This window comes from Bombina bombina, chromosome 2, assembly GCF_027579735.1.
Source record: "Bombina bombina isolate aBomBom1 chromosome 2, aBomBom1.pri, whole genome shotgun sequence".
In the NCBI taxonomy this organism is placed as follows: domain Eukaryota; kingdom Metazoa; phylum Chordata; class Amphibia; order Anura; family Bombinatoridae; genus Bombina; species Bombina bombina.
In genome coordinates, this window is record NC_069500.1 from 913141129 (window position 1) to 913161349 (window position 20221).

General features: G+C 37.5%; 1 protein-coding gene across 1 annotated transcript in view; it reads left to right on the forward strand.

The window, feature by feature from the left end:
• BTC (betacellulin) overlaps positions 1-14982 on the forward strand; it is a 131329-nt gene extending 116347 nt beyond the window's left edge. Inside the window, exons 5-6 of the mRNA XM_053703312.1 lie at positions 14580-14684; positions 14866-14982. Coding sequence (XP_053559287.1) covers positions 14580-14682 — 103 coding nt within the window. The 3' untranslated portion in view covers positions 14683-14684; positions 14866-14982. The remainder of the gene's footprint in view (positions 1-14579; positions 14685-14865) is intronic.
• Positions 14983-20221: the final 5239 nt, after the last annotated feature.

Genomic DNA, 20221 nt, shown 5'->3' on the forward strand with positions numbered 1-20221 from the left:
ATTTGTCCTATATAGATCTATGAGGGATAGGAATAAGGCTAGTGAGGTATATCCCTTTATGGGGAATTTTGCTGTCTAGACCAAGGTATTGAGTGTGTGGGGCCTCTTTGGAAGAGTCAGGAGTAAGTCCCCCTCTTATTGGTTACCCCACCTCTATAGTAAAAGCCCATAGGGATAAAGGGGAAACTAGGTGTAGCCCCTTTTTAAGCGAGTAGGGGACGGGAATAAATAGGGACCCAGCAATTCAGTTGCCTAGAGCAGTGGACAGCTTATGGTATGTATAGTGAACTATATTATTGTAAGAACGCTAGGCATTAGATCATATAGATCAAGATGCTCAGGAATTAAGGGTACACTAAGTTAGTATTTAACCTAAACGAAGTTACTGGGCGTATATGAGATATCTTGCTGTAGGATTAGGGAAACTAGGAGGGCTGTGTCCTCGTGTATCTATGTCTAACTAGTATTAAACTAAGAATTACCAACCCAGTTGTGTAGTAGTGTGGGGCGCCATAGAGGACCTCTGGCAATTACAGTTGCATGGCAGTCTCCATATACAATATACTTCATTAGACTACAAAACATATTGAATCTCAATTTAGGTAACTGTAAGGGGAAAAAGAGCCATTAACCATCAAACAATAACAGTCAATCCAGGCCGTTTCAGGTTACAGCGTCTCCAGTGGCATAGTCAATACAGTAGGGAAATAATGACATGCTGCGCCTCTGGAATAAGTGCATCTGGTGTTAAAGTCTCAAAAGGCTGGAATTTTCAAATGTCCCTTGTGTGAGAGGGGCCCCCAGAGTTTTGGGAAGGGAAGTCCTGGGGGGAAGCCCCAGAGGGCTCCGGATGCTGGATGTTTATGTCCAGTGTCCTGCAAAACTCTGATAGATCGTTAGGGGACCTGTAAATAGCCTGAGCGCCATTTTTGGAAGCCATCAAACACACCGGGAAGCCCCACTTGTATTGTATCCCATTAGCCTGGAGTTCCGATGTGATAAATTTGAGATCCCTTCTTTTCTGTAGCGTGATTAGACTAAGATCAGAGAAGATTTGTATAGGGATTCCTGCGTGGGTGAAATTTTTGATGTTTCTTGCTTTTAGTGTGATTGATTCCTTGTCCTTGTAGCTAAGGAACTTAATTATGTCTCTAGGTGGGGCCTTAGGTGGAGGCCTAGGTCTAAGGGCCCTGTGAGCTCTCTCGATAGGTATGTTTGGCGATTCAGGTGTGCCTTTCAGCGTGCGAAACAAGTCCTGCAAATAACCCTCTAAGGCCTTTGGGGAAACAGATTCAGGGGTCCCCCTTATCCTGATGTTATTGCGACGCCCCCTGTTGTCTAAGTCCTCAACTTTTGAGAGTAAGAACTGAATGTGCTCCTCATGGTCACTGAGCAGTTGAGAATTAGTGGTGACTGTTGTTTGAAGGGTATCGTGTTTGGCCTCTAAGGCCTGTACTTGCTGGGTAACCTGTGTTATATCTTTCTTTATGTCACCAAACAGAGACCTCATTTCTGAAAGCACTTTATTAATGTCCTCTTTAGAAGAGATGGTATTGAGGTCGTGTCTTGTGAGATATACTTGTTGTTGTGAGGTCTCTGTGACAGGTAATTCAGCAGCCATGTGAGTGGGAGAGGGGGGTCTAGAGTCTGAGGATTCTAAATTAGGTGGTGAAACCCTGAGAAAGTTAGTGAGGCTTGAGGACTTAATTCCTTTTTCAGGTTTATTGCCATGTTTCCTGCTGGCCATGTTTTACAGTGACTACTAAACCAGTGAGCAACAGATGAGAGTGGTAGGGAGAGCACCGCGAGGTGCTGCAGCAGGCCTGTTAGGTGGTTCAGACAGTTAAGCCTATGTGGGCCCCGCGTGACTCTGGCTAGTAGGGGTAATGTGATCAATCTGCGATCAGTGGCCTAGGGCAAAATACAAGAAGAAAGCCTCTGTTGTGTTGACAGTCTTTTGCAATGATAGGCTTTTGCCCCGGGTTGAATATGTAATATGGAGGCTATATTTTCTATGTGAGCTCCGTGTTGTAAGCGTATGGAGCGTAAGGTGTGGAGCTATTTAATGAAGGTCTCTTACCGGCTTCCACTGATGTTCATGCGGTCTCCGGTAGCGATCTCTTAGGCTTTGAGGTAGCTGCCATGTGTTGCTTTCTTCCGTGATGCGGTGCCGCCGCCAGCAGACAGGACCGTTAATGGTGGAGGTCAGTGAGAAGCGGCTCGGTATATCCAGCACCGGGTCACCGTGTGAGTGCTTGCGAGTGCTTGCGGTCACAGTGTCCTCCAAATGTAGTCAGGGGAGCAGGGTTTGCTCGGCGTTCAATTCGCCTCTTCCGTGTCGCATCAGAGAGCCGATGCAGGCTAGGCCGCAATTTCTCGATGTGCGGGCACAAAAAGTACAGCTCCGGGATATTTTCAGCCCTTAGAGAGGTGCAGGGTAATGTTGTAGGAAGATCAGCAGTAAAAATGATCAAAACTTAGGATGTTGATAGTGAATTATAGGTATTAACCGGGTGTGGAGCATCAGAGCCAATTTTTATGCTGCCGTCACCCTGCGTGGCCAGGCTCCGCCCCCCAAGTTTAATATTTTTAATACTCTAGGAATTATTTCCTGCCCATGCGGCACTTCATCAGGGATACAATGCTGTCCCTTTCAGTTCTTAGATAGCAGATTCAAACTTCAATGCCTGCTCTCACACATTCTCAAACAATACTATTAATGAACTATTATAATTATTTCCAGATAGAAGTTACCTTAGAACCCTTGGATGAATATTATCTGGACCCACAGACTTATTTTCTTCTTTTTTTTTATTATAAAGCCTTTACAAACTCTTCCTTTGTTTTAAAAAAAACACAAAAGTAGTATTACCCACATTAGGCCAGCGTACAAGTGGAGCAGTATTTAACACTCCCACTCGCTAGCTAACTCCGCTAGAAGAAAGCTTTTTGCTTGCGTCGGGTATTGCAAGTTGTAATTTAAACAGTTTTCACTTGTGTGCTAACACGATGCAGGCAAAAAGCCGAACTTAGGATATTGTGCACGCTTTAAGGTGTTCCCCCATAGAAGTCAATGGAGCAAAAAGTGGAAAAACACCAAACTTGTGCGCAAACCTAATCGCATACTCTTAAATGCGTTAATCCGACATGAAAATACGGGTTTTTCACATTCCAATGTTCTTCACATAGCAGAATATGTGTGTATGTATATGTGTGTGTGTATATATATATATATATATATATATATATATATATATATATATATATATATATATATATATATATATTGTGCCAAAATACCATCAGATATATGTAGAAATATGTATTAATGAATAAATAGAACATATTTTGCTATGTGAAGAACATTGGAATGTGAAATATTTACAGTAAATACACAGTATTACACTATTAAATATGAATATTGCATAAATATGCTCCAATACAATTTGATATATATATATATATGTGTTTGTGTGTGTGTGTATGTACAATAAATACATATGTACACATATATATATATATATATAGTAGGAAAATGATTCAAAGCACTCTCTGGACTTTTGATAATAAAGGCAAATTTAATTGTGATAGTGACGTTTCGGGACCAAACCTGTCCCTTCTTCTGACAGTCAAACAATGCAAAAACCAAACTTAAATAGGCCATTCAGACCCTCCCCTGTATTGCTACCAATCACAGGTAAGCGTGTGCAAAAGTGAAGACCACACCAAAATAAGGTGTGGAAGAGTGGTTGTGTACAATGTGTAATTATAAAGGTGTCTAAAATTTATATAAAACTGAAATCTCATATTAGTGTGATAATCATATATGTTTCTAAGTGAGCTTTGATCAAAATAGTTAAGTTATAAGAGCAATTACTGCCATTTTTCAAAATACATATCAAGGATTCACCCCTCCTTTAGAGTGCACCAAATGGATACTACCACTATTCAAAGGAACCACCCCTATTCATTGATAGGTTCTAGTCCATAGTCATAACATTACTACATAATATAACTATCCTGGTCATCTAGCCACTGAACACAGCTATTTTCTATTGTTATAACTTCACAGCACCCCATATATGTGGTATTATTGAACCACACCACAAAAAAACGATTATACACACCCTGCGATCAACTAACCATTAGATGCTATTGATATCGTCGCATTTGCTGACACACCCCTCCTGCTCTCATAGGTTACGCCTAAACAGCACCTCTCAATTTTCATATGTGTCAAAAACTAAAATAAAATAAGCGTTAGCAACCAGATCCTTATAAGATTAAATGTCAGAGACTTTGGGTACATATCTGTCTTAAGGTGTTTGCCACTCAGATGTTCAGATTATAACAGTATATATCGTGCGATCAGACCGCAACTGAGATCTGTTGTCATCTGTAAACACACCCCTCCTACTCTCATAGGTTAAGTCTAGACAACACCTCTAAAATTCCCTATGTATTGGAAAATAAAATTAGCGTTAACACCAGGATCCTGCTCTCATAGGTTCAGTCTAACCATCACCTATCGATTTCCATATATGTTAGAAAATCAGTTAACATAAGCAACAAAGTCCTTATTTGATTAATATAATTACAACAATGTAAGCCGTGCGATCAGATCGCAACTGTAATCAGCTGTCATCTGGAAACACACCCCCTCCTGCCCTAATAGGTCAGGAGTAAACCGTGCCTCTCCACTTTCATACCTACACAAAAAGCAACAACGTGTATACATAGTTTAGTTGTTGCTTTTTGTGTAGGTATGAAAGTGGAGAGGCACGGTTTACTCCTGACCTATTAGGGCAGGAGGGGGTGTGTTTCCAGATGACAGCTGATTACAGTTGCGATCTGATCGCACGGCTTACATTGTTGTAATTATATTAATCAAATAAGGACTTTGTTGCTTATGTTAACTGATTTTCTAACATATATGGAAATCGATAGGTGATGGTTAGACTGAACCTATGAGAGCAGGATCCTGGTGTTAACGCTAATTTTATTTTCCAATACATAGGGAATTTTAGAGGTGTTGTCTAGACTTAACCTATGAGAGTAGGAGGGGTGTGTTTACAGATGACAACAGATCTCAGTTGCGGTCTGATCGCACGATATATACTGTTATAATCTGAACATCTGAGTGGCAAACACCTTAAGACAGATATGTACCCAAAGTCTCTGACATTTAATCTTATAAGGATCTGGTTGCTAACGCTTATTTTATTTTAGTTTTTGACACATATGAAAATTGAGAGGTGCTGTTTAGGCGTAACCTATGAGAGCAGGAGGGGTGTGTCAGCAAATGCGACGATATCAATAGCATCTAATGGTTAGTTGATCGCAGGGTGTGTATAATCGTTTTTTTGTGGTGTGGTTCAATAATACCACATATATGGGGTGCTGTGAAGTTATAACAATAGAAAATAGCTGTGTTCAGTGGCTAGATGACCAGGATAGTTATATTATGTAGTAATGTTATGACTATGGACTAGAACCTATCAATGAATAGGGGTGGTTCCTTTGAATAGTGGTAGTATCCATTTGGTGCACTCTAAAGGAGGGGTGAATCCTTGATATGTATTTTGAAAAATGGCAGTAATTGCTCTTATAACTTAACTATTTTGATCAAAGCTCACTTAGAAACATATATGATTATCACACTAATATGAGATTTCAGTTTTATATAAATTTTAGACACCTTTATAATTACACATTGTACACAACCACTCTTCCACACCTTATTTTGGTGTGGTCTTCACTTTTGCACACGCTTACCTGTGATTGGTAGCAATACAGGGGAGGGTCTGAATGGCCTATTTAAGTTTGGTTTTTGCATTGTTTGACTGTCAGAAGAAGGGACAGGTTTGGTCCCGAAACGTCACTATCACAATTAAATTTGCCTTTATTATCAAAAGTCCAGAGAGTGCTTTGAATCATTTTCCTACTATATACTCCTGAGAGCACCCTGGCAGTTGTGGAAAGTTGGTGAGAGTGCAGATACTGAACTTTTCTACATTATATATATATATATATATATAATATCAAAGTATTGCTAAGATGAACTAATCCAGCACAACCTCATATAAGAGCAAAAAGTTCACTAAGTAAATTACCTCAAAGAATATATATAAACATTGTGACCAATCCGGCTAAAGGAGGGTACTGAGGAGGTAAGATTATTAGTAGAGGCCAATGCATCCTAAGACCAAATATCTTGGTTTACAAACTACATGGGAAAGTTGCACAGTCCGGGGCAGATTAGTAAGGTCACAGCAGCAGTTAGATCAATGGCAATTCAGTCCAGAGTCAAGCACAACACAGCACGTAAGCGGTAAACATCAATCCTCCTAGAGTGATGAAATACAGAATCAAAGGTATGGATAACCCACAGCAAGCGGTTAGAAGCCAGTCCATGGTCCTCCCAGAGCTGCCCCTCTGTCCATCTACTCAACGGATTAATTATGGTATTGTGTTGAAAGATATTCTGCTTGTGCCTGCAAATAGGAGTCACCAAACTGCTGCTGTACACATGTAGTTGTTTCCATACATGTCCCGGTGTTCCCTGTAGTCACTGAAAACTCCTCACAGCCTCCTCCAAGTGTAGCATGTCACCTTCAAACACAGGGGGTTTCACCCTTGTTTGTTACGTAGGGCTTTCTCAAGAGTCATGATTGATTAGCAATACATGCAGATTTTATACCTTCTTCAAGTAGGAATTGTGAAATTGACCAATCTGATTGCTTACTTAAACTATGTATCAAAAGAGAAAGATGGTGTGAGAGCTGCCCTATTGACAGTAAATAGAAAAACCCCCAAAAAAGTTTGCACACAAATCTCTAAAAATGTGAATCACAAAGGTATCTTAGAAGAAGAAAAGAAGGGAATGCTCTCCAGATAGCGCACATTTCTCAAATAGGACTGTCAGATTCTATATTTGACAATGTCAAAATTATGGTTTAAAACAGGTCCATGAAATACCAGACTGAATGTGGATCCAGATAGTACCTTTACTCTTGCGCTTGATAACGCTAGGTTTCTGAACTCGTTGTCTGTGTTTGTTGGAGGAAATCTCCAGGACACACTGCATGTGTAGACGCTTGATTATCTGAAAGCGCTGTTTGTTACGTGACCTCTGTTCTTCTTTTTCCAATTGGTTATTTGGTCAAATCCAGTTGATTGGTTAATCTGTGTATTTAGACCACACCAGAACTCTTCGTGAAAAAGTTATTATTGGGATCTTTTTCCACTGTTGTATTTAATTCAACTTGTGTGGCTGACGACCCAGGATAAGAGGTTAGTGAGAGCGCTACAATAGGATTTAAAAGCCAGAAACATTCGTAATTTGTACAAAGTGCTGGATCAACCTTTTCAGCTCTGTAACCTCTTTGTGATAGAAGAAAAAAGATGTAACAATTCCAGAATGGATGTGTATCCAGCATATTCGAGCGCCACAACAGGTTTAAGCATTAAACACTCGTATACAACACAAAGGCCTAGATTTAGAGTTCGGCGGTAGCCGTCAAAACCAGCGTTAGAGGCTCCTAACGCTGGTTTTAGGCTACCGCCGGTATTTAGAGTCAGTGATTAAAGGGTCTAACGCTCACTTTACAGCCGCGACTTTTCCATACCGCAGATCCCCCTACGCCATTTGCGTAGCCTATCTTTTCAATGGGATCTTTCTAACGCTGGTATTTAGAGTCGTTTCTGCAGTGAGCGTTAGAGCTCTAACGACAAGATTCCAGCCGCCTGAAAATAGCAGGAGTTAAGAGCTTTCTGGCTAACGCCGGTTCATAAAGCTCTTAACTACTGTACCCTAAACTACACTAACACCCATAAACTACCTATGTACCCCTAAACCGAGGTCCCCCCACATCGCCGCCACTCTATTAAAATTTTTAACCCCTAATCTGCCGACCGCCACCTACGTTATACTTATGTACCCCTAATCTGCTGCCCCTAACCCCGCCGACCCCTATATTATATTTATTAACCCCTAACTTGCCCCACACAACGTCGCCGCAAGCTACTTAAAATAATTAACCCCTAATCTTCCGACCGCAAATCGCCGCCACCTACGTTATCCCTATGTACCCCTAATCTTCTGCCCCTAACATCGCCGACCCCTATGTTATATTTATTAACCCCTAATCTGCCCCCCACAACGTCGCCGACACCTACCTACACTTATTAACCCCTAATCTGCCGAGCGGACCTGAGCGCTACTATAATAAAGTTATTAACCCCTAATCCGCCTCACTAACCCTATCATAAATAGTATTAACCCCTAATCTGCCCTCCCTAACATCGCCGACACCTACCTTCAATTATTAACCCCTAATCTGCCGACCGGAGCTCACCGCTATTCTAATAAATGTATTAACCCCTAAAGCTAAGTCTAACCCTAACACTAACACCCCCCTAAGTTAAATATAATTTTTATCTAACGAAATAAATTAACTCTTATTAAATAAATGATTCCTATTTAAAGCTAAATACTTACCTGTAAAATAAATCCTAATATAGCTACAATATAAATTACATTTATATTATAGCTATTTTAGGATTAATATTTATTTTACAGGTAACTTTGTATTTATTTTAACCAGGTACAATAGCTATTAAATAGTTAAGAACTATTTAATAGTTACCTAGTTAAAATAATTACAAATTTACCTGTAAAATAAATCCTAACCTAAGATATAATTAAACCTAACACTACCCTATCAATAAAATAATTAAATAAACTACCTACAATTACCTACAATTAACCTAACACTACACTATCAATAAATTAATTAACCCCTTAATGACCACAATGTACCCTGTATGTCACTGGTCGTTAAGGGTTTTTTCAGGACATAATAGCACAAGTCTAGCAAGAACACGCTATTAATGCCCTCCCTCCAGCAGGCTTTGTGGAATAGAGCAGTCTCAACGCTGGTGGCAAGACCGCACTATAAAACAAACAAGTCCCAAAAAAAGGCCAGCGACATACAGGGTACGTCGCTGGTCCTTAAGGGGTTAAACACAATTGCTACAAATAAATACAATTAAATAAACTATCTAAAGTACAAAAAATAAAAAAGAACTAAGTTACAGAAAATAAAAAAATATTTACAAACATAAGAAAAATATTACAACAATTTTAAACTAATTACACCTACTCTAAGCCCCCTAATAAAATAACAAAGACCCCCAAAATAAAAAATTCCCTACCCTATTCTAAATTTAAAAAGTTACAAGCTCTTTTACCTTACCAGCCCTGAACAGGGCCCTTTGCGGGGCATGCCCCAAGAAGTTCAGCTCTTTTTCCTGTAAAAGAAAACATACAATACCCCCCCCCCAACATTACAACCCACCACCCACATACCCCTAATCTAACCCAAACCCCCCTTAAATAAACCTAACACTAAGCCCCTGATGATCTTCCTACCTTGTCTTCACCATGCCAGGTTCACCGATCCGTCCTGGCTCCAAGATCTTCATCCAACCCAAGCGGGGGTTGGCGATCCATAATCCGGTGCTCCAAAGTCTTCCTCCTATCCGGCAAGAAGAGGACATCCGGACCGGCAAACATCTTCTCCAAGCGGCATCTTCTATGTTCTTCCATCCGATGACGACCGGCTCCATCTTGAAGACCTCCAGCGCGGATCCATCCTCTTCTTCCGACGACTAGACGACGAATGACGGTTCCTTTAAGGGACGTCATCCAAGATGGCGTCCCTCGAATTCCGATTGGCTGATAGGATTCTATCAGCCAATCGGAATTAAGGTAGGAATTTTCTGATTGGCTGATGGAATCAGCCAATCAGAATCAAGTTCAATCCGATTGGCTGATCCAATCAGCCAATCAGATTGAGCTCGCATTCTATTGGCTGTTCCGATCAGCCAATACAATGCGAGCTCAATCTGATTGGCTGATTGGATCAGCCAATCGGATTGAACTTGATTCTGATTGGCTGATTCCATCAGCCAATCAGAAAATTCCTACCTTAATTCCGATTGGCTGATAGAATCCTATCAGCCAATCGGAATTCGAGGGACGCCATCTTGGATGACGTCCCTTAAAGGAACCGTCATTCGTCGTCTAGTCGTCGGAAGAAGAGGATGGATCCGCGCTGGAGGTCTTCAAGATGGAGCCGGTCGTCATCGGATGGAAGAACATAGAAGATGCCGCTTGGAGAAGATGTTTGCCGGTCCGGATGTCCTCTTCTTGCCGGATAGGAGGAAGACTTTGGAGCACCGGATTATGGATCGCCAACCCCCGCTTGGGTTGGATGAAGATCTTGGAGCCAGGACGGATCGGTGAACCTGGCATGGTGAAGACAAGGTAGGAAGATCATCAGGGGCTTAGTGTTAGGTTTATTTAAGGGGGGTTTGGGTTAGATTAGGGGTATGTGGGTGGTGGGTTGTAATGTTGGGGGGGGGTATTGTATGTTTTTTTTTACAGGCAAAAGAGCTGAAATTCTTGGGGCATGCCCCGCAAAGGGCCCTGTTCAGGGCTGGTAAGGTAAAAGAGCTTGTAATTTTTGTATTTTAGAATAGGGTAGGGAATTTTTTATTTTGGGGGTCTTTGTTATTTTATTAGGGGGCTTAGAGTAGGTGTAATTAGTTTAAAATTGTTGTAATATTTTTCTTATGTTTGTAAATATTTTTTTATTTTCTGTAACTTAGTTCTTTTTTATTTTTTGTACTTTAGATAGTTTATTTAATTGTATTTATTTGTAGCAATTGTGTTTAATTATTTTATTGATAGGGTAGTGTTAGGTTTAATTATAACTTAGGTTAGGATTTATTTTACAGGTAAATTTGTAATTATTTTAACTAGGTAACTATTAAATAGTTCTTAACTATTTAATAGCTATTGTACCTGGTTAAAATAAATACAAAGTTACCTGTAAAATAAATATTAATCCTAAAATAGCTATAATATAAATGTAATTTATATTGTAGCTATATTAGGATTTATTTTACAGGTAAGTATTTAGCTTTAAATAGGAATCATTTATTTAATAAGAGTTAATTTATTTCGTTAGATAAAAATTATATTTAACTTAGGGGGGTGTTAGGGTTAGACTTAGCTTTAGGGGTTAATACATTTATTAGAATAGCGGTGAGCTCCGGTCGGCAGATTAGGGGTTAATAATTGAAGGTAGGTGTCGGCGATGTTAGGGAGGGCAGATTAGGGGTTAATACTATTTATGATAGGGTTAGTAAAGCGGATTAGGGGATAATAACTTTATTATAGTAGCGCTCAGGTCCGCTCGGCAGATTAGGGGTTAATAAGTGTAGGTAGGTGTCGGCGACGTTGTGGGGGGCAGATTAGGGGTTAATAAATATAATATAGGGGTCGGCGATGTTAGGGCAGCAGATTAGGGGTACATAGGGATAACGTAGGTGGCGGCGGTTTACGGAGCGGCAGATTAGGGGTTAAAAGTGTAATGCAGGGGTCAGCGATAGCGGGGGCGGCAGATTAGGGGTTAATAAGTGTAAGGCTAGGGGTGTTTAGACTCGGGGTACATGTTAGAGTGTTAGGTGCAGACGTAGGAAGTGTTTCCCCATAGGAAACAATGGGGCTGCGTTAGGAGCTGAACGCTGCTTTTTTGCAGGTGTTAGGTTTTTTTTCAGCTCAAACAGCCCCATTGTTTCCTATGGGAGAATCGTGCACGAGCACGTTTTTGAGGCCGGCCGCGTCCGTAAGCAACTCTGGTATCGAGAGTTGTATTTGCGGTAAAAATGCTCTACGCTCCTTTTTTGGAGCCTAACGCAGCATTTGTTTGAACTCTCGATACCAGAGTTAAATTTATGGTGCGGCCAGAAAAAAACCCGCGGAGCGTTAACAGCCCTTTTACCGCCAAACTCCAAATCTAGCCGAAAGTGTTTGTTGCCCCCGTTCTGCTTTTACTGACTGACACCTTCTCCTGATAATGTTAGTGAGCAAATCTACACGTTTCGGGAGTTAACCCTGACTTTATCAAGATCACTTAAACTATGTGTCACAAATCAGCTTTACTCCTATTAACTATTTACATATATTCATATTGCTTTTTCTATTCCTGTGCAGAATTAAGAATAATCAATTTGAGAGAGTGGGATTATTAGACAGTTATTCATTATTATAAATTACATGTCTGTTCATACATTTAAGTACATTTTTGTATGTATCTTTTTTTTTTTAAAGTCTTTAGCCTGCCTTTTTTTTTTCTAACACCTGAGACCTTATATCTTTGAGCCCTTATAACTTATTTTGTGCAATATTTTATTTTAATATTTTTTATCAAATAATGTTATTATATGTGTAGCTGTACATTTAAATCTATTTTTTATGTGCTTTGTGACACTCTTTTTTTTTTTTTTTATTGTTTCTCAAAACGTTTAACCAGAGCTCTGAGGACGCACTATCCCAACACGCGTTAACTTAAATTGCGCTCAATCGATCCAGTTTACTTTTAACTTGTAATACGAGCGCTACACCCGACACTCGCAAATAGCTGCGATAAACCCCTTTTTACTTGCACATAACTGTTAGAGTGCCACTCGTAATCTTGTCCATTTAAAGTAACATCTCTTAAAGGGAGATGAAACCAATTTGTTTTCATTATTCTGAAAGAGCATTAAATTTGAAACAACTTTACAATTTTCTTCTATCATCAAATTACTCTTTTTTTTTTTCTCTTGGTATTTTTTGTTGAAAATCAAAGGCTCACTTCTGCTAATTGGTGGTTGCACATATATGCCTCATGCTATTGAGAAATTGCAGCTATCCTTAGGGCCACCACTAGAAATCGTTGGTCCCCTTACTCAGGATCCAATTTCTACCTAAAAAAGTATGGGAACTCAGCAAGACTTGCACCCCCTCACAATTAATATTGTTTTATACACACACACACACACAAACACACACACTGTATTTATATTTATATAATCTATACACTCTGGTTAATGAAAGCGAATTAAAACCAATGAAGGGCTAAATTGTTGCCTTTGGGCCTGAGGATGGACAAACGTGGTTAGATTTTTACGCAGTATGAGGGACATTTTTATTTGTAATTTTGTATTCAACTGATACTGAAAACTGAGAAGCCGGACACACCCTTTTTAGAACACATGAAGGAACATTTGAATATAGATGATGTTGAATAATACAAAAAGCTAAGAGACTTAGGGCTAGATTTATAAAGCCCCTACGGCAGCAAGTTCTCACAAGAACTTGCTCGCTGTGATTTATCAAGCAGCAGTCACCAGACCACTGCTTCCCTATGCTCTTCGCCACCTCTAAGGTGGTGAAATTCAATTTCCTCGGTCGAGTCCGACCGAGGAGATTGACAGCTCCTGCCCACGCGTGATTGGCTGTGCGCGGGCAGGGGGCGGGATTGCACGCGAGCGCAAAATTGCGCTTGTGTGCAATGTTGATTACCTACGGGTAATTTTGCACTGCCACAGGCGAGCTGAGGCGTACAGGGGCTCGTATACGTGCCCCTGTACGCCTCAGCTATGATAAATCTAGCCCTTAGTCAAAATTTAGGAGATGCTGCTCCTGGCTCTTAGGATGTGTAATGCTCTGTCATGATCTGATATGGTCAGTGTGTGCACTCACTGTGCAGTAAAAAAACAATGATAATGTGATTTATGATAAAAGTATGGCCACAAGGCATCAGAGTGTCATTTTTGTTTTACCATTAACATGTATACCAAGTAAATTTGAAGCAAATAACACTGGCAAAGAAAGCAGGAGGCATGAGGGCACAGTAACATTGAAAGCAAAACAGGTCACCTTTACTTTGGGATGAAACTGGTAAGGTTGAATCTACAGCACATACATTGTCCTGCACAGGTCAGCATTCTGCAGAGAATCTGGCCTGCTGACCATTAATTGCTAGACATACTGACACCAACATAGATAAACAGACTGCACATACTATTGGTGTATAAAATAAAGTTATTGGGCTTATCCTACTTCCAGATGTTTCACAGACACCTTTAATTGCAAAGACTATTTTCTGTTCTCAGTCTAGGGGGAAATAGTTCCTCCTGCAAAAATAGTGCTAGAACTCCATTCTCACTAATTTTGACCCCTGCCTTTACAAAACCATTACATAAGATCACCATGCGCTATAGTTGTTTAAAAAGTATTTAAAGTTTTTATTATTATTATTAGTAGTAGTAGTATTTTTAGCAAACAGGATTTAGCTATTTCAAATCAGTCATCAGAAACTCCTTCTGAAAAGCATCATGGGTTTGTTTACAAGGTTTCTTGTAGTAATCCTGGATAGCCGTAAGTGAACCCATGCACTGATCTAACTGTGTATCATGTTGCTTGTCCAGAGAAATTACAGCATAGTTACCCATACAATAAGTACTCCATCCAATTTGTGGAAAAATCAGTTTGCAGAAGTATATTACATGAAAAGCAGATAAAATGTATATTGACTTTTTTTAAAAAAAATTATGCTTGATTATTTTATAAGTGATTTAACTTTCTATTTAAATTTTAAACCCTAAACACCATGTAACTAGTCTTGAAACAATTCTAGCATCCTCATACGAAACATTTACTGTTTCTTCTTTCGTTCTATCAGCCACTGCAGAAAACAACGCAGGCGGAAAAGAAAAGCGAATGAAGTAGAGGCGTTAAATGATGATGATTCCACAGTGAAAATGGAAGAAACTCAGTTTACCTAGAAGTAAATAATCAAATTTTTTTTTTTTTTAGTATAAACCTATTTTATTCTTCACACTTCTCTTAATAAGTCATACACAATACACTGTTTTGCCAGTTTGAAGCCACTCATTTATCACTGAATATGAAATGTAGAGTTTCTATCTTGGCAGCTTTTCTTATTTATATTTGTTTTTCCTTTGCAGGTGTTGCTGAAATTACCTGCAGGCAGGTGCATTGCTGCTGTTACTAAAATATATAAGCTCTGTTACCAGATTAAGAAACCAATTTAATTAAAATTTCTGGATATGTGTTGGACGCCATTTACTGCAGCCATCCTAAGGAGACCCTGAAAGATGCCTTTTACATACACACTTCTTTTTTTTTTTTTTTTTTCTTCAATAAGTCAAAGCTTTATTAATTTATTTTTATCACAAGCTCAGCTGTATGTGTTATATATATATATATATATATATATATATATATATATATATATATGTATGTAAGGCAAACTGACTAAAGGATTATATATTTGGAACATTTGAGTGTCACTTAAAATGCCGTTAATGTATGTTACCTTCCATTTAGCTAAGCTGGGCCTTTGCTGGGGTAGAGACCAATATATTTATTAAACAAAGAACATTGAAATGCTTTATAGCAATCTTTTTTTTAGAAAAAAAAATGTCAGTGTATACACTTTTTGGAATATTATGCATGGGAGTAACACATTTTGAGTACAGTATACTGTTCAGTCTACGTTTGCTTATATTACGTCTGCATAGCTAGTCTACCACATATAAAAATGCATGGAAAATACTACTGTATCTGTATACAAATGGAATATGCTATGTATTGTAACCTGCTGATTGTAGCACTAAAACAATGCCCATTGTTAGAAAGCAAATTAATGAAGGCTTTAAAAGGCAAATTATGTTTTGGTTTGAGAACTTGAATTTCTGCGTGTTTAGGTTTCAGATAATTTAGTGGACAGACTTTATGAATGCGATAACATGATGGGTGGCAATTTTATATATTTTTTTATATTTATAAATATAACTTGCATACAATTGTCTGCTAAATATGCATTTTAATGCAATAAATTGTATGTTTTTATTGTATGTAGTTTAAAAAATAATAATTAAAATGTTATTTAAAGTAATATGCAACCTTGACACTTTCTCTTTCTCTCTTTCTCTTTTTTTCTCTTTCTAGCTTTCTTTTTTTGTTTCTCTTTTTTTTTTCTTTTTCTAGCTTTCTTTTTTTGTTTCTCTTTTTTTTTTTCTCTTTCTAGCTTTCTTTTTTTGTTTCTTTTTTTCTCTTTCTAGCTTTCTTTTTTTGTTTCTTTTTTTTTCTTTTTCTAGCTTTCTTTTTTTTCTTTCTCTTTTTTTTCTCTTTCTAGCTTTCTTTTTTTCTTTCTCTTTTTTTTCCTCTTTCTAGCTTTCTTTTTTTCTCTTTCTCTTTCTAGCTTTCTTTTTCTCTTTCTCTTTTTTTCTCTTTCTAGCTTTCTTTTTCTCTTTCTCTTTTTTTCTCTTTCTAGCTTTCTTTTTTCTTTATCTTTTTTTCTCTTTCTCTATTTACTTTCTTTTTTTCTTTCTCTTTTTTTCTCTTTCTAGCTTTCTTTTTCTCTTTCTCTTTTTTCTCTTTCTAGCTTTCTTTTTTTCTTTCTAGCTTTCTCTTTTTGCTTTCTCTTTTTTTCTCTCTTTCTAGCTTTCTTTTTTCTTTCTCTTTTTTTCTCTTTCTAGCTTTCTTTTTTTCTTTCTCTCTTTCTAGCTTTCTTTTTTTTTTCTCTTTCTAGCTTTCTTTTTTTTTCTCTTTCTAGCTTTCTTTTTTTCTTTCTAGCTTTCTTTTTTTCTTTCTATCTCTTTCTAGCTTTCTTTTTTTTCTTTTTTTCTTTCTCTCTCTTTCTAGCTTTCTTTTTTTTTCTTTCTCTTTTTTTTCTCTTTCTCTTTTTTTCTCTTTCTAGCTTTCTTTTTTTCTTTCTCTTTTTTTTCTCTCTTTCTAGCTTTCTTTTTTCTCTTTTTTCTCTTTCTAGCTTTCTTTTTTCTTTCTTTATTTCTTTCTCTTTATTTCTTTCTCTTTCTTTTTTCCTTTCTCTCTTTCTCAACCTCAGACTAATCACTATAGAAACAAAATATACCTATAAATAAGTCACAGAAAACACGTGGCATGTCTCATAAGCATAGCTTGCACTCAAGAGCAATATTTTTGGTTTAAAGTTTGTGGGGTTTTTTTTTTTTTATAAATATATAAGGTACAAAAAATTATTAAAATGTTTAAATTCAGTCTCATTGGCTGTTCACTTAACTGACACTCATAAAGTTATATTATTAATGTATATCATATTTTTGTAGAAGGAATTATAATTTTTAAAAATAAATATTTTATAAAAAATTGTTGTCTTTTTAGTTTTTCATGAAGAAATTCTTAATTTCACATTTAAGTGGGTTTGCTCCATTTGTAAATATATATTGCTTTTTCTATTATTAAATGGGCAGTATATTAAGGCAAGCAGCTGAAAGAATTCATTGTATTCAAAGTTGTTAATGGAAACCCTTTCAAATGGGCTGGGCACTATTTTACTCCCCACTGGTAGCTTGATTTCTGCTATTGCCTCTTGTTTATATAACTTTGCTATAGCCAATCCTGTAGCACTAACATTTTCAGTAGACCTGAGCATTCTTCTTCGGGTGAATAACTATTTGTCTGAATTATTATGGCCTATTCGTCCACATAACGAAACAGACAGCGGACTGAAATGGGTGATTTAACCAAATTTTCATGTTAGTTGCATTTGTTTAAATTTTTTCTTTTTTGGTGCCATAAAAAACGTGTTGAGAACACAGGAAAGGGGAAAATAGCTGACATTGCTTGACAAATCAGCTCATTTCTTTGCAGTGAAGTACAGACCATACAAGTGCACAACTTCCCTTGTCCAATCCTGACAGAGCATTGCTAAATGATTAATGTGAGGGGCAGCAAGTCAGGCATTTAATACCAAACAGGCTTGTCCACTTGTTTACCCAGCATAGGGAGATTGGATTCTAAGTAAACATCAGCCATCTTTACTTCAGCTTCTGAACAGTGCTTTTGTGTGTGTCTCTGTCAGCTTTGTGGCCTGTTGGTTTTTTTTTTTGTGGGCTTGAAGTAAGCAGAAATGAATACAGCACCCACTACTCACAAGAGCACGGAGGAGGCTTACCAAGCCCAAACAAATCAAGTAAAAAGTGATCTCCAGCTGTAGTGAGCAAAGTGACTTATTTTTTATACAGGGTCCAACACAGCAAAGCAACGTTTCGGGCTAACAATAAGCCCTTTTTCAAGCATGACATTAAGTGAATAAAACAGTGTTTAAATAGCCATATTGGCGCCAAACAATTGTGATAAATGCACAAATATCGCCCTCTAATGGTGAAAAATGAGTACTACATATAAAAATACATTCCATACAAAAGTCATTGTTACAAAATATGTGTTGCAAAATATGTGTTAAAACTCAATGATCAACTTATTTAGGATACAATGCCAAGTGATCCTATAAAAAATAAAAATAAATATCAAATTGTGAGCATGACAAACATAATATAATGTAAATATAAGTTATATAAATTCAATATTAAAAATATTGGTTTAAAATTAATAGTGCTCATTATATTATAATTTAATCTGTAAAGAACTTTTTATTTATAGAAACACAATCACCTGAATGGATTATATTTAAAAATTGATACATATGGGAATCCTTCAAAACAGAATACCCATACCTCAATATGTCAAAAATAAATAAAAACTTATGGATACTCAGTATGTAAATGGGTTAATTCCAAGTTTATGCCTAATATTATTACATAAGTAAATATTTGAATTATTAAAACATAACCCATCAAGATGCAGAATTTAAACACACAGGTAAAGTAAATGCATACAGATAAAACTACCAAGAAGAACTAACTGGGGAAATGGAATATCTAGGTCCTAAATCTTAAATGTTGTCCAATTACACTCCCTATTAAGGCCTTTAGGCCATAAGGTGTTGAGTTCATTAATCCAAAAGGCCTCCCTTTTATTTAACAAAGCCTCTCTATCACCGCCTCTCCTGGGCATATGAACTTGTTCCAAGATTTGGAAACGAAGTTGACTGATATTATGTCCAGCTTGTAAAAAATGTGAAGACACCGGAGCATCCTTGCCACATCTAATATTTGACTTGTGTTCAGAGATTCTCTCACGGGCTTCTCTGGTCGATTGTCCGATTATATAACAACGAACATGGACACTTAATTGCATAAATAATAAACTCTGATCTACAAGTCAAATATTCCCTGATTTGGTATTTTTTACCTGTATAAGGATGAAATTTTTTTTTTCACCTTTAATCAAAGAGTTACAATTCACACATGAAAGACAAGGATAGCATCCTGTGCGTCGCTTACCGGTAATGGTTTTTTGAGTGTGTTTGCGACTGCCAACATCCGCTCTAACTAACTGGTCTTTTATGTTAGGGCTCCTTTTGTAAGCTGGCATTGGTAGCTCTGAAGATGCATTAATGTCAGGATGACACTTCTGTAGAATGTGCCAATACTTACGTATAATTTTATTTACCTGACTACTTCTAGTATTGTACTGTGATACAAAAATTAACCTATCTGTTTTATTCTTATCTCTCTTTGCTACGGTGGGCTCAGAACTTTTTGGTCTTGAAATAATCTTTTGCTTTTCTTTATGTACAAGATCAACAGGTTAACCTCTTTGTATAAATTTCTTTGACATCTGTTCCAGTCGTGTTATTTTTAAATCAGTGTCAGACACAATGCGATCTACTCGCAATTTACATGAATTATTTTCTCTTTAAGGATGAATTTTTCTTTAAAAAAAAGGTACTGCAATGGGATCCAATGTCGCCCCAACCTATGCCAACATCTTCATGAACAATTTTGAGAAATTATTAGTTTATGAACATATATTGTTTAAAAAATTTGGTGCCACTTGGTGGCGTTTCATTGACGATGTGTTTGGTATATGGTATGGCGACATTGGATCCCTATTTTCCTTTATTGATGATCTCAATAGATCTGTCAATGGCATCAAATTTAGCCTGACATGGAATGAACAGTCCATTCAATTTTTAGACATGTGTATCTCTAAAGGTGAATATGGATTGAGGGCTGATATTTATTCAAAGCCCACAGATAATAACACTTTGTTGTAGGGCAGCTTTCATCCACCTTCTACCTTTAGAGCTATACCTAAAAGACAACTTGCGAGTAGATCGCATTGTGTCTGACACTGATTTAAAAATAACACGACTGGAACAGATGTCAAATTTATACAAAGAGGTTACCCTGTTGATCTTGTACATAAAGAAAAGCAAAAGATTATTTCAAGACCAAAAAGTTCTGAGTCCACCGTAACAAAGAGAAATAAGAATAAAACAGGTTAATTTTTGTATCACAGTACAATACTAGAAGTAGTCGGGTAAATAAAATTATACGTAAGTATTGGCACATTCTACAGAAGTGTCATCCTGACATTAATGCATTTTCAGAGCTACCAATGCCAGCTTAC